At 37.3% G+C, this 14,989-nt stretch overlaps 2 protein-coding genes across 7 annotated transcripts in view; one reads left to right on the forward strand and one right to left on the reverse strand.

The window, feature by feature from the left end:
• Positions 1–14,989, forward strand: part of MCOLN3 (mucolipin TRP cation channel 3) — a 52,220-nt gene that overhangs the window by 10,903 nt on the left and 26,328 nt on the right. The gene's annotated exons all lie outside the window — the stretch shown is intronic.
• Positions 1–14,989, reverse strand: part of DNAI3 (dynein axonemal intermediate chain 3) — a 31,956-nt gene that overhangs the window by 8,515 nt on the left and 8,452 nt on the right. For all 6 annotated transcript variants that reach the window (XM_052802147.1, XM_052802148.1, XM_052802144.1 and 3 more), the window contains 11 exons: positions 11,653–11,834; positions 10,996–11,100; positions 9,955–10,116; positions 8,257–8,456; positions 7,862–7,978; positions 6,417–6,607; positions 5,380–5,504; positions 5,192–5,281; positions 4,662–4,751; positions 3,832–3,960; positions 840–913 (listed from right to left, as the gene is read on the reverse strand). In XM_052802147.1, coding sequence (XP_052658107.1) covers positions 840–913; positions 3,832–3,960; positions 4,662–4,751; positions 5,192–5,281; positions 5,380–5,504; positions 6,417–6,607; positions 7,862–7,978; positions 8,257–8,456; positions 9,955–10,116; positions 10,996–11,100; positions 11,653–11,834 — 1,465 coding nt within the window. The remainder of the gene's footprint in view (positions 1–839; positions 914–3,831; positions 3,961–4,661; positions 4,752–5,191; positions 5,282–5,379; positions 5,505–6,416; positions 6,608–7,861; positions 7,979–8,256; positions 8,457–9,954; positions 10,117–10,995; positions 11,101–11,652; positions 11,835–14,989) is intronic.

Genomic DNA, 14,989 nt, shown 5'->3' on the forward strand with positions numbered 1-14,989 from the left:
GCTCTTCAAGGATGACATTACAGTGACTTCCCTGCTCTTACTTTATGTGAATACTTTTAATTTGGAGCCCTGGTGTGCGAGTAGTTTAAATTATTTCTTCCATGTGCATTACTTGCATTACACTGCAAACTTATTAATAACTGTATTTGCAACTGTTCTTCTAACTTAATTCTTTGAAGTCTTCTCTATATTTGATTAGGGAAAATGACTTCGTATCACGACAAAATTTTGTTCTCTCCAACCCTCCTTTTGATGTAACTAGCAAATATATGATTGAACCCAGCCATGCAGCCTTGAAGCCTTAAGCCTTTTGCCATCATGAAAGCTAAACACTTATTTCCACTTTTTGCATTCTGCCCCCTTGCCAGTCTTTCACATGGGATAATATTTGGTCATAACCATCATGACTATTAAGTCCACAAAACAGGAGATTCACACAATAATTTTGCCCAGCTACTGTACAAGTTTAAGTGTAGTTTAGAGTATTTCTATGGCCTCAAAATCTTTAACAGCTTTTTGTGCAAGTCACATAATCAATGTAAGTGTGGGGGTGGTGTTCTCCAGGCCAATGCATGTGTGATCAACACTCTTCTTAAAGTATACACAGAATATAAACGTATACATGTGAGGTTTTTCAGTTAATGAACTCTTAATGCCATTACTGTAAAGGGCTTAACTGGCCAAGAACTTGATGTGCTTGTCTTCTGCATACAGAATTTCAGCTATTCAGGATAGGCTGATAGGAATCCAGAAGTGTGCTAGTTAAATCATGGAGTATGCTCCAGAAAGCTTTCCAAAGGAAACTGGAAGATGTCTTGTAGAGTATGTATTGTATATACCAATCAGGGGAGCAGGTTACAAGCTGCACGCGAGTTTCAGCTCTCTTATCAAAAGTAGCAGCCATTTGGTTGTCCTAAAAATAACAGTAATAATAATTACATGGGGAGAAGATAATGAGAGACAAAAATTATACTCTGCTAAGTACTTCAACACATAAAATGGGCTTCTAGAAATTAAGTCACCGTTTCTGCTTAGGTAAGGTTTGAAAATCAGGACTTATTAACTTGTTATAAAGTCAAGCTATTTTACAAATGTACTTCAAGTGAGCTGATATCAGCTTTGCCTGCTAAACACCTAAAATTCTGAATTAAGTCAGCAGGATAAATACTTGCTGGCACCACTGCAAGTCAGGCCCTCCTTAGGTTGCCATGTTTAACTTTTTTTAATCCAGCTTAATCAAAGAGCAAATCATTGAGAAATTTATCTCGAACAGTTAAGTGGAGTGGGAGTGATAGCTCTTTGACAGGTTTACACCATGGGTCGTATCTCTGAAATTATCTTGGCTAGACCACACTGTGGGATGGTAGTGGTGCCTTCAAATATTAATTATTAACAGTTTAGTTTGTGTATGGTGGGGTTCTGCAGGTTTTATAGTACTTATCATTTATCAAGTAGTCATTGTTTTATACCAAATTTATTTTAATTCAGAAAAATAAAGGAAAAGTATCGGGGGGGGGGAACAAGTGATTATAGGCTATGCCCTGATGAAATATAATTTCCGGTATGTGCAAAACATATATACTCTGGCTAAAACTGTACTTATCAGCCACGTGGCAAAGTTTCAGCTATACTTTTTTTTTTTAGGCCAAATCCTACTCGTATTTTCATTCATGAGTTGCCTACCTGGAGTCAAAATAGTATTCTCAAAACCGTGCAAAGCTGAATGAGGTTCTGGATATAACTTTGAACACTTTTTCATTGATATGTAATAATAAACTGCTGATTTTAGAAACTGTGCCATAAAAACTGCAATGCTGTGCAAAGGCCAACACACATTCCATGTTTATATAATAAAAAGTATGTCCCAGTACGTTGCTAAATATTGACAAAATGATTCCTTTGTCAGTGTTATTTATCAAGCATGGGTTTCCTGTATGTGTTATCCCAGATAAACATGAAAACAGCTTTCTGAGCCTAAACCTTGGCGAAAAAACCTCACCCAGACAACAAAGGCCACAACAGCATTCTGCTATCCAATCGCTTTCTTCATGTTTTACATTGGTATGAATTAGTATCCATGGGTACTACTGTAGCATAATTTAATAATGAACAGTTGTATCAGCTTTCTTTTTGTGATAATGTGCACCCTTTTCCTCACTTTTCTGGTAATGTTGCTAAGGTCTGCTGTATGTATGAAGTTCCTTATGGGTCGGTATTGGGACTGGCGCTGTTTAACATCTTTGTCGGCGACATGGACAGTGGGATTGAGTGCACCCTCAGCAAGTTTGCTAACGACACCAAGCTGTGTGGTGCGGTCAACATGCTGGAGGGAAGGGATGCCATCCAGAGGGACCTTGACAGGCTTGAGAGGTGGGCCCATGCGAATGAAGTTCAACAAGGCCAAGTACAAGGTCCTGCACATGGGTCGGGGCAATCCCAAGTACAAATACAGGCTGGGTGGTGAGTGGATTGAGAGCAGCCCTGTGTAGAAGGACCTGGGGGTATTAGTGGATGAAAACCTGAATATGAGCCAGCAATGTGTACTTGCAGCCCAGAAAGCCAATTGCATTCCAGGTTGCATCAAAAGAAGTGTGGCTAGCAGGTTGAGGGAGGTGATTCTCTTCTACTCTGCTCTTGTGAGACCCCGCCTGGAGTACTGTGTTCAGCTCTGGGGTCCCCAGCTTAAGAAAGACATGGATCTGCTCGAGCGGGTCCAGAGGAGGGCCACAAAGATGATCAGGGGGCTGGAGCACCTCTCCTATGAGGACAGGCTGAGACAGTTGAGGTTGTTTAGCCTGGAGAAGAGAAGGCTCCAGGGAGACCTTATAGCAGCCTTCCAGTACCTAAAGGGGGCCTACAGAAAAGATGGCAATGGACTCTTTAACAGGGAGTGTAGAGATAGGAAGAGGGGTAATGGTTTTAAACTGAAAGAGGGTAGATTTAGATTAGATATTAGGAAAAAAGTTTCTACTGTGGGGGTGATGAGGCACTAGAACAGGTTGCCCAGAGAAGTTGTGGATGCCCCATCCCTGGAAGTGTCCAAGGCCAGGTTGGATGGGGCTTTGAGCAACCTGGTCTAGTGGAAGGTGTCCCTGCCTGTGGCAGGGGGGTTGGAACTAGATGATCTTTAAGGTCCCTTCCAAGCCAAACCATTCTATGATGCTATGATTAATTTGCATAAACCTTCCAAAGAGCTCAGTTTTTCTTCCTCTTGACCTCCATTTGATTTTGCATTTGACTACATTTGCACTTCAAATTAATTTGGGCAACCATTTGCAGTACTTTGATAGTAAATGAGCATCCAATACTCCTGTGATAATGTTGGATCCTTTAATTGTACATAGACCCTAAGTACTACAGAGCTTTAAAACCATCACAGAAAATATAAGTTTTGAGTACTCAGGCAGCACCTAGAAGAATTAAGGTAACTACAGTAACACCATTCTTGGGTGCCTAGATATTTAGGTAATTGAAATTATTTCTCTGAATTCTTGGTGGCAGGCTAGATTGCTCACAGTAGAAATTCAACATATTTTAGATATGGAAGGTTTATTATAATTTTGAATTACAATTTTCAGTAAAGCTACAGAATTTTTATCCAGTGTGAGCAGATTCTTTTCAGATTGAGAGCACAGCACAGTTGTAAAGCACAATGAACAGGACAAGTGGCATCAGATTATCTAATATTTAGAAAATGCAGTGAGAAATATATAATGAAGGTTATTACAAATAATTGAATCTTTAATATTTTATCTTGAGTTTACACTGTGATTTCTGAGGTAGTATATTAGGAAAACAATAAAAAGAAGAAAAGTGAATTTTTAAACTCACCTCAAAATAATCTGGCAGCCAATGTATATCTGTTACTGGTTTTTTATGACTATACTGTATGGAAGAGACTGCACAGTATCTCACTAGAGTTGGCTCTGTGCTACTCTGCTGGACTTGCATAAGTGATTCCTAGAAATGTTTTAAAAAGAGATATCTTAGTGTATTTCCAAAATACAGTAGTAGACCTGTCAAAGAAAAAAGGTTACTTTACATACTGTTAATGCTGCTTCACATATTTCAGATCAATGTATAGAACTTTTTAGGGGTCTAATACCTTCCCTTTAGAAAAAAATGGAAAACATCAAAACAGGCCTTTGGATATGAAGCTCTAAAAAGAATTGTGATATGCCTTTACAGGCGCACACATATCCACTTACGTTACTAGTTCCTCCTTTGCTCTTAGGTCTTTCTTCTGCTTACCCCCTTTATAGTCTCCTTCCACTGAAATCTGCTTCTCATCTTCCAAGCTACCTTTTTTCTGTCCATAAACTTCCAGAATAATTTTCAGTATTACATTCATCAACAAATGCTACATGTATTTGATAGGCTTCATAAGGCAAGAGTTGAGTATATGCTGGTGGCTATTAAAGAACAGTCTTATTGAAGCCTAGGTCTGCACAAAATGCAGTGAAGCTATTAAGCTGGACTAATCAGGTATAAATTATATTGTGATAACAGGTTTATTTCATGAACTCATAAGGTTTCTTATCCTTTCTAGTCTGTCACTACAAAGATTATCTACTCCTCTGTTTTCCGTCAAGATACCTTCACTCATTTTCCCCCCCAGACATATAGATGTACTGCAATATATTTAGAATGGAAGCATTCACCGTGTTAACAGCTGTTATCTTGATTCCATCAGCAACAGTTTTTGCATTTTGCAGCTTTTCTTCATGTTGAGAAATATCCCACAGTACAACCTACAATGAGAAATGAGTATATTATGAATTATTTCATCCTTTATATTAATACACATTTTTTCAAATAGAATTCATGGAAGTTTGGAGGAAAAATAACAAATTCACTCTCTGCACTAGAACTTATGAAGTCTTTAATTGCCTCTTCAGTCTGATGCAATCAGTTGAAAGACTACACTTGTCCCAACAAAAAAAAAAGTTTTTACAGCTTGACCTATTTATCAGTACTACAAAGAAGAATTGTACAGTAATGGCTCAGCTATGGAATAACCAGGCATAACTTCAGTACAGGATCAGAGAATTTCTGAGAATTTCTGAGACTGACATCTGTCTTTTGACCCTATGTGTTACTATGGATGTTGAGTACATCTCCTCACCCTTATTTTTATACTGTAAGAAAATACAGAAATATCCAATTTTATTCTTAAGCAGAGAATTAACACCTGTCCATTGATGCAGCCACCAGCAATGATACTTGGATCACTTGGACTGAACTGAAAGCAGAAAATGTCTTCAGGACACTCCAACATTAACTAGAAAGAAGAAAAACAGTTGAGAAATACAGTCACACTGATTGTTTGTTCTCTTGTTATTTAAACACTTGGCATATTTAAAAGTCTTGATTAAATACCTGAGGATGCATAGAGTCAAAAAAACTCCAAAAAAGTATTACTGACTGCTGCAGCAATGATTTATCAGAAAGGTTAACTTGCTCTTTGTAAGAAAGCCGGTCTCTTGCTGACACTGCTATAATCCCTGATTGAGAGAGACAACGAATTTTCTCAGAAGAGACAATTCAAGTTTCAACATGCTGTTAATTATTCGAAGTCACTTGCATTTATACCTTCTGAATACAGTGCAAAAAAAGAAAAAAAAACCCCAACCATGTATTTATATTTTTCTTTTTAGAGATCAACTTTGAGGAAATTATTTTTGTTACTTAAAATTAAGTTATTTAACAATGAGCTGTGGAACCTAAGCATTAGGATAAAATTCAACTTTTTTGCTAGTACTCCTTAATGGTGTAATACTGCACCTGAAATGATGTGACAGGCATATAGTCCTGGCCACCCATCATGAAATCAGGTCTTTTGTAGCTGAATTAATTTCCTATACAGGCTGCAGTGTTGGCTGTTAGTATGCTGTGCAGCTAGGACATTTATATAGAACTTAATTGTGCCTTTAAGCCTGGCTGTGTAGAGCAATAATCCACGGCAGGGTGCCGGAGGAGACATTTAGTATGCCTCGTGATGCTCCCTGGCATTCAGCAGAGCCAAGTCCCATTGTGGCTGTAACATTCCTCACAAGTATTAGGCATGCTACAAGAACCAGCCTTGGGGAGAAGAACAATGGTATGCAGAGCCACCAGAAGGACCTGGCAGAGTTGCAGCCCCACTTAAATGAGCCTATAAGGGAGAAATTGCCCTTTCCTATGATCTCTACTTAAGCATTAGTGAGGGACTTCGCATGGCCTGTCTGAACTCTACAAAGAATTTGTCCGTCTCATTTTTCACTATGTCTCAAATCAGCAATTCAGACAGACATACTAAATCAGTTTTGATTTGTTTTTCAATTTAAAAGCTGATGATTTTATGAAAGATGGATATTTTATAGCCGTCATATTATACATGCCATTCAAGTCTCAAATCAGTATTTTAATAGCATTACCATAAATGGTTGGATGCCAGCAAACGCAGCTAATAGTTCTGTCCTTGAGATACCGCAGATCTGTAAATGATTGGTATGCTTTAAGATAAACATCTGGCTTGCCACCAGAACTGTTTTCATCTTCTGCTAGGGCCTTCCAGTCATCAAAAAAAGCATTCATAATTTCATTTTGCTGCAATGCAATCTCCATTCTGTTTTGTGAAAAGAACAGTTAACACTTTCAATAATCCAGATATGACTGCTCAGTAGTAGAATCACAAATATTTCTGTAAAGAGGCAGCTTTTGTTTTACACAAAATTATGACTACAGTAGTAAAAAAAAAAAAGTATTAATTCCTCAGTCATGCATCACTGTAAGGAAACCCTTTTCCATTTAAATATAAATAACTAATTGTACCAATAATTTAACTCTAGTTCTCTGTGGATCAAGTACAGTGCAATTGTCCAATTCTTGTGCAAAAGATGTCTGTAAGTGGGACTTGTCCCATGACTAAGGGCTATAGGACAGCACCTTTGCTCTTCTGCATAAGCCTCTGCTTTAGTGAGCAGTGTTTGAAAGCTCAGCTTTGCAGCTTGTTCGAAAAGATGTATTGCTATCAACTTTAACAGTTCTAATATCTATTTAAACCAACATTCATGGCATAGACTTCGTGCTAATTTTTGTAGAAACAAATATTAATATTATTTGTTAGTATTAAAATAATAAGCAAGAGAAAATCCAAAACTGTTGTGGTTTAACCCCAGCCAGCAACTAAGCACCACACAGCTGCTCACTCACTCCCTTCTCCCGCAGTGGGATGGGGGAGAGAATCAGAAGGGTAGAAGTGAGAAAACTCATGGGTTGAGATAAAGTCAGTTTAATAGGGAAAGCAAAAGCTGCGCATGCAAGCAAAGCAAAATAGGGAATTCATTCACCACTTCCCATTGGCAGGCAGGTGTTCAGCCATCCCCAGGAAAGCAGGGCTCCATCACGTGTGACGGTCACTCGGGAAGACAAACTTCCCCCCCTCCCTTCTTCTTCCCCCAGCTGTATATGCTGAGCATGACATCATATGGTCTGGAATATCCCTTTGGTCAGTCGGGGTCAGCTGTCCCAGCTGTGTCCCCTCCCAACTTCTTGTGCACCCCCAGCCTACTCACTGGTGGGGCGGTGTGAGAAGCAGAAAAGGCCTTGACTCTGTGCAAGCACTGCTCAGCAGTCACTAAAACATCCCTGGGTTATCAACACTGTTTCCAGCACAAATCCAAAATACAGCCCCATACCAGCTACTCTGAAGGAAATTAACTCTATCCCAGCCAAAACCAGCACAAACCCCCAAAAGTATATATAAACAAAAAAAAAATCAGTATTTGACCAGACCAATGGTCCACTCAGACAAGAGTTCTTGCTTGTATTCTGTATTATTTCAGGTAGCCTTTAACATGTATTGCTGCAGTAATTTTACCTTAAATGTACTGATGTAAGAAATTCTTTCAGCTTCTCAGATGACAGGCTCTCTTCTTTTTCTTCATTTGACAACTGTCTAGGAAAATACTGTGTGGCTGCATTTTTTGGATAGGTCCTAACCAATTGGAATAAAATTGAATGTGAGTAAGTATAGAAACAATTTCAAAGACAGAAACCCATGTAATGTGTAAAATTAAAAGCTAAGTATATTCAGTTTTTCTAGAAACTCTTTGGAAAAGAGTGAAAGGACAAAGATGCAAACAGAGCATCCAATTCTGTTCTCTTAATCAGTTTGTAACTGAGTAACTCCAGAAGGGTTAATTTACATAACTTTAGCTGAGATCAGAGACAGTGTGTAGCTTAATAAGCTGATAAATATTTTCTCACACTTACCATTTTGTCTGAGTACTAGCTTCTCTTACTTTTGGAACCATTTGTATGCCCACATCTTTTTCAAGTATTTTAATACTGAAAGTTTTGTCTTGATAGGACGTGCATTCAAAATAACTGTCTTTTACATGTGAAGCATTCTTATCAGTAAATGTAATTGGTGCACCGAACTTCTTGCGTACTCGAGAAATCATATACTTAATCTGGAAAAGAGATATTTCTGTAGTTAGCGGGGAGAAAGTTTTTGGAAAGTTTGTTCTGTAAAATGGCAACACTCATATAATTGTAGAATTAGTTCTGTTGATGATGTCTGTGCTGAGTTTACATATATTTCTACATTTTGAAATTCTAAAGTGCTTATATAAATAACCTACATATGTAATAGAAGATAGGTTTGTATTTCTAAGACAAGAAGTTGCCTTTAGGTAACGGTTTGGATTATTGCTAGTAGGATAAGAGAATTACATTTTCTAATTCATGCAATATCAAAACTGCACCTTTAATTAAAGGATTGATTTGCAGGAGGTCATACTGCATTGGACTCCAAGACCTAACTTTTCACCCCTTCCCTCTTAGTGCAGTTCTCAACTTTGGGTGAGGTATTTCATCTTCCCTTGCATTGCCTAGGGAGAGAAAAGTACCCCAAGGAGGATCCACAAAAATTTGTGTGAGGAGTTTCCTTATAGTGAGAACTAGGGAGGAGGAAGGGATGCAGCTTGACTTCTACCCATAAAGAGAGGTAGGCACTTGATTTCAGGCAGTAGAGAGGTATTGCTTTGTCTTGGATTCATAGGCAGGTACGTTTTCCCAGCACCTCCCACAGAACTGGAAAGGATGTAGGCTGAGAATACTTCTGAGTGGACCTTGCCAGCAAGGTAGAATACAGAATACTTGGACTGCGAATGTGGGTTAAATTTAGTGACTGTGAATTAGCTTTAGAACAATCAGACATCTTTTTAAGTATAAGCAAGATGTCCAGTTGCTGAGAACTATCAAAACTTAGCCAGTCTTCCCTGAACAGGGATTTAGGTATTGAGTAAAAATCACTCATGGACAGTTAAATGCTTGGAGATGCCGCACACATCACAACTTAGGCGACAGCTGTGAGTGGATCTACTTTTTGGATGTATAATTTTCTCAGTATAATTTGTAGGTGTAGTTAATCAAATATGCCCTTCTGTAAAGTTAGCTTGTAATACCTGTAGTTGGTAACATTTATTCCGAGGTAGAGAGCCCTTAAAAGTGTTGCATGCTACTTAAATGCCATCCATATAATGAAACAGAGTTCACTGGGCTCCAGGGAAACAGAACTAGGTCCGTGGAATATAATTACAATGACTCAACTTGCAATCTGGCCAGATAGTAAATTGAGCAAAAAGTGGCAGAGATGCTAATGACCAAAGATGATGAGGACTTTTGAACTTACAGCTTAAAAAGTATGTCCAATGCAATCTTACATACCTTATTTGCAGGATTTAAAGAGAACAGAGTTGTAAAAAAAAAAAAAAGTTCCTGCAGCACTTTCATTTTTTGTTAAAAGTCGAGCTATTTCTCTATTTCTCTTTTTTTTTTTCTTGAAAGACCCCAAGCAAAACTAGGATTGCAACTTGCAGTTTCCTGACTTTTTTTTTTTAAGGAACTTAAAATAAATTTGGGGTTTTATTATATTTATTTGATTGACTAACATCTGTTGATTCTGACCTTTGTAACAGTGTCTTTAACAGATTCTTCTTCAACTTCCTTTTCACTGCCAAGAGAAACCCAAGGTTTGTGGACAGGAGGCTTATAAGGATGGATTTCCAGAGTTTCCTCTCTATTTTCTTCTTCTTTTTCTCCTTCTTTTTCTTCTGCAGTTTCTGGAGGCTGTGACATCAGTGAGAAATGGTACTTTTTCAAAAATTTGTTACTGAAATGTAAGTATGCACTAGAAACCCAGTTTTCAGTCTTTAGTCACACATTCTTTACTTTTGTCTCAATGCAGTAAGTCTGGCTATACTGTGCCCCTGGGTATGATTGGGTTAGGTCCTGTTCATTCATTTGTGCATTAGAATTTTCCAATAAATGTTACATATTTAATATTTAACCACTAAAGAGAGACTGTTGTCTTGAAAGCAAATCACTGTTATATAAAAGGAATTTATAGTGATTTTCTACATTGGGCCCTCCTGCCTGGAATTGCAATTTGCTTTTCTATTAATTGTTACTTCTCTTGATGCTGGGTGACAAACTGATGTTGAAAAATTATATAATCTACCCATAAACCTTCTCCTATGATGCAATGCACAAGGGGAAATCTTCTATGTATCTAGAGTTATTGAGAACTCAAGAATATTTTAAAGTATGATTTGAAGAATATATGCATACATATGGTGAAAAATAGGTATCACATTTCTTTGAAGATGCCCAATATATTATAATCTTTTATTTTTATGTCTTACTTAGAAACCTGGGTCATGGCAGAGGAAATTAACGCTTATGGTAAAAATGCAGCAATGGGGGTTATACTGGCCCTCTGAAGTAAAATACAAAAATTTAATTCAGTCTTTCTCAGTGTAAAAGATATTTTTACAGTGATACGTGTATTTTTCCATGGTCAGATTTAGCTTTAGAGAAACACTCTGGCATGCCAAGTGCATGCCAGATGTTAATGAATACAATACCATTCCAGAAGTATATGTTTGAGACAAGATTCTGAAATATTAATAGATAGAACAATGCTGTGGTATACTTGGATTTTCTTACCTTCAGAAGGTTTTCCTTGGCTTCCTCAGAAGCAACAAAGTAAAAGTTCTGTCCATACTGGAACTTTGCGTCAAAAACTACCAAAAGTTCTTCCCCTGGATATTCCTATTTTAATTAAAACAATTAGTGGAAAACTGAAAGCAAATAGCATACAAAACAGACATGAGCCTGTGACTGGCAAAGCTACCACTAGCGTAAATTCAGTATCTGGTTAATCTTGTGGTCTTAACACAGAATTTCATGTGCTAATTGAAGAGAACAGATGGATTTTATTTTGTAATAAAAATATGACTGGGACAAAACTAATCTTTTCATACAGAGAATTAAAGAGAAAAGAAATAGTTTTAATGATTCTTGATAAATAGGCCATGAATTAGGAGAAGCCAAAATATGTGAAGCTCTGCCAGTTCACAGAATCAAGACCAATAATATTTATGTAACTTTTAGCATATTTTCAATCTAAAGTAGTTAAAAAACCAAATGTGCATGGTGAGCCATGAGAAACTTTGAGTTGACAGTGGTCCATGACCTATAGCCGTTGGATATTACAGCATTAATGTATTTACACAGAGTCAAACAAGGACAGACCTTATCATTAAAAGAATGTATACTCTGAGAGCATGAAGTCTTAAAGTGAGAATGAAATAAACTACATACTAGGACAACTTTTTTGATAGGGTGGAAATCAGAAATAGTAGCTCTTGTTTTCAAGTCCTGAATGATGTCCTCTTTTTTAATAAGTTTGAAACAATTTTCTTCTGTGACATCTTCATCAGCTCGGCAATTAAAAATCTCTTGAGTCTTTGTAGTGAAAACTAAAGGAAAGATTTCTGGGTGGCCTATAAAAGAAAGCAAAATTGCTTGATAAACAAATTCAGAGTGTTGTTTAAACATAAAGATATACTGTAATAATTCTGTGTCTTTTCTGTTTCCTAGCAGAATGCCTTTGAATCCCTCAGCTTAGTTTTTTTTGGAAAGCATGGAATACAAATTATATTACATTTTGTTAATCTTGGAAAAGACTCTACCTAACACTTCCCACTTAATGAATATGTTATTCTTCATATGAGGGGGGTTTTCCTCTCGATCAACAGGTGATTAAGAGCTTTAGTGAAGAGTCATTAATGAGCTGTTTTTAATACATTAAGGACACAAGTACATAGCTCTGATTTAAGAGACCCCTTGAATAAATACACTCTAGTCCTTCCCTGTAGAGCGGTGCCATGTTAAGCCATGTTTAATCTAGATGAGGCTTCAATACCCTCCCAAATGAGGATGCTTTTCTGATTTTGGACTTTAGTCTTCCTCTCATTGAGTTCAGAGTGCAGTTGAGTTTATTTCTCACTAAGCAAGTGAGACTAAAGCAAGGTCACTAAGATTCAAGCCAGATACTTATTTTCAGCTTTGCTGGAGAATATACAGCTGTTGTTTTCTACACACATGACCTCTGTTAGGTTCATTCTTATTAATTTAGAACAAGCTATTTCTTATCCTAGTTCCGGCACTGTTGTCTTCGCTGGTTTTAGTGAGGCTCAGTGCAGTTAGGTGACCCATCAACTGCGCTTTGCAAACAATCTGAAGATAATATACAGTGCGTCTTGTTAAGTGTGTGTCAGCTGTATATACATAACACTGGTCCTTCCCATATTACATGTTCTGCCTTCCAGCTTACCTAACAGCTCTAAGTGATTGAGATCTCTATAGGCCCAGCTAGTCGAATCCTGCTGCCTAAGAGACTCTTTTCTTCCTTTGCAATACTGCCATCCTAGGAGACTGCTGCTCTATGTCGCAGCTGCCATAGTAAGAGCATTCTTCATGAAGGCCGCTATACTTTTGTCTGAGAAAGCTAGCAGATGTTCACTTTGAATGTTCATCTTTTTGATAAACTGGAAAGTGTAAAAGATTTGGGGACATGTATACATGGGATTTTTATGAACTTAAATGGGCTGCCTTTTGTGATAATAGCTGATACTTTCTATAATCTTTGTTTTATTCTCCTTTCTTAGTTTGAGTTATTTAATATTTTATCTTAATTCCCAGCACCTGTGGTATTTTTCTCTTTGTGTATGCCTTAAATTGAAGTTGATATATTTAAAATTATTATATTGACCAGCTGGCTCAGCATGTTTTGAGAAGCCATCTCTAACCTAAGCCAACAAGGACTGACAAAATGATAAATCGTCCTTAATCTCTATCATTCGGGAAGCTAAATCTCTGCATAAGCCTATCGCATAATACATAATGTTTGATGAATCTGACATTTATCCTTTAAAATCTTTCAGTGCTGCTCTTCCACTGCATCTGCTCTGCTATAGTCATTCACTAAAATTACTGACATGCGTGGTGCTTCTGGGTACACCCTGCACTATACCAAGTATGATTTACTTAGCGTTCACTAGTCATTTTGTAGCACACACAATCTATTTGTAGCATGCACAGTCCATTAATTCACTTTCTTCACAAGTTGTAGTCAATATTGCATGACTTTCCTTTTTGATATCTCAGAGATTTCCAGGATTTCTGTGTGGATGCTTCCAAAAAATAAAAAGTCATAGGGATTTTGACTGGGAAAGACCTCTGAAAGTCATCTGGTCCAAACTCACTGTTGGTACCACCAGACCAAGTCAGGTCTTGTTTATCTTTCGCAGTCCCTCTGCTTGCCATTTCGACATCTACCCTCTGTAGCTAATGAGGCCAAGACCTAGATTCTTCTTTTGCTTATCAATTTGGCTATAAGACCAGGCTCAGAAAAAGTGTTATTCTAGGGTGATTTGAAACATTTAATCCTTTTAAGGCACTGCAAAAGTTGATCTGCAGGACTCCCAGGTCACCCTAGCCAAGGGCATGGTATCATTAGGAAGCAGACTCAAACCCTAGTACAAACTGCAACACTACAGATATACTTGACATTTCAATATATTGGAGCAAAAAAAATTAGACCTCCTTTTAAATTTCATAGGATAGAAAGAGGATAGAAACCTAGAGTTGCACACCAAAACAGAATGCAATTTCCATCCTCTGCCGTACACAGCTGGCTCACAGGACAGAATGGACAGGAGAGCAAAGGAACAAGAAATTTGTACATATCTCAGTCCTCAGAGTTGTTTATGTGGCTAGTGCAATTAGGATGGCTAGAACCTACAGAAAATTTATAAATGTAATTTGCTGATTCTTATGTGAAATTTTTTCAGAATATTATTCCCATGGCTCAAATAAATTAAAGTAAACCCGACCAATTAGATTTTTTTTTTGATACATCAAAAATCCTAATCAGTTTTTTGATACATCAAAAATCCTAATCAGGAGCAACTGTTGTTTATTCAGGAAGCTTGTATGATGTTATTTTTTAAAATGCGGAATTGTGCATATAGCCCTGTCCACAAATGCTAATGCTAAAAAAATCATTTCAGAGAGATGTAGGTTTCAGTGTCAAATGAAACAATACAAGCATGCATTAAAGTTAAGCAAAATTACAATAGACATCACTACGAGAGAGAGCAGAGTAGGACAGATAGTCTGAGTGTATTTTCTTCAATGCTCTATTGCTATAAGTCCAAGTTAAAAACAAAGTAATGATCAGAATTAAAATATGGACATCTTTTAGTCTAAAGGACTAAAATTTTATAGTATAGAATGCCATACTGTAACAGATTCTATACTATAGAATCTATATTATAGATTATAGGTTCTATAGTATAACATAAGGAGCTGATACTGGAATTCTTACTATTATGAACATTTTTACTGAATGTTCTTTTCGAGTAAAAAGTATGTAGCATCTAACCAGAGGCTTCACATTTTTTTTCTGATAGTAAATTATATCATTTGTAACAGTCAACAGCTCTTAGTGCTATGAGAACTTCACAAAGGACCAAGAAGCTCTAAGAGAAGTAAAGAACACTTGCAGGTCTTACGCTAAGGAGGTACCACGCACGGACAGTGTCTGCATATAGTAGCATTATTTTCCCGCTTTTAGCAACAGGTTTCTAGCAAT

Source organism: Harpia harpyja, chromosome 11 (assembly GCF_026419915.1).
Source record: "Harpia harpyja isolate bHarHar1 chromosome 11, bHarHar1 primary haplotype, whole genome shotgun sequence".
NCBI classification, from domain to species: domain Eukaryota; kingdom Metazoa; phylum Chordata; class Aves; order Accipitriformes; family Accipitridae; genus Harpia; species Harpia harpyja.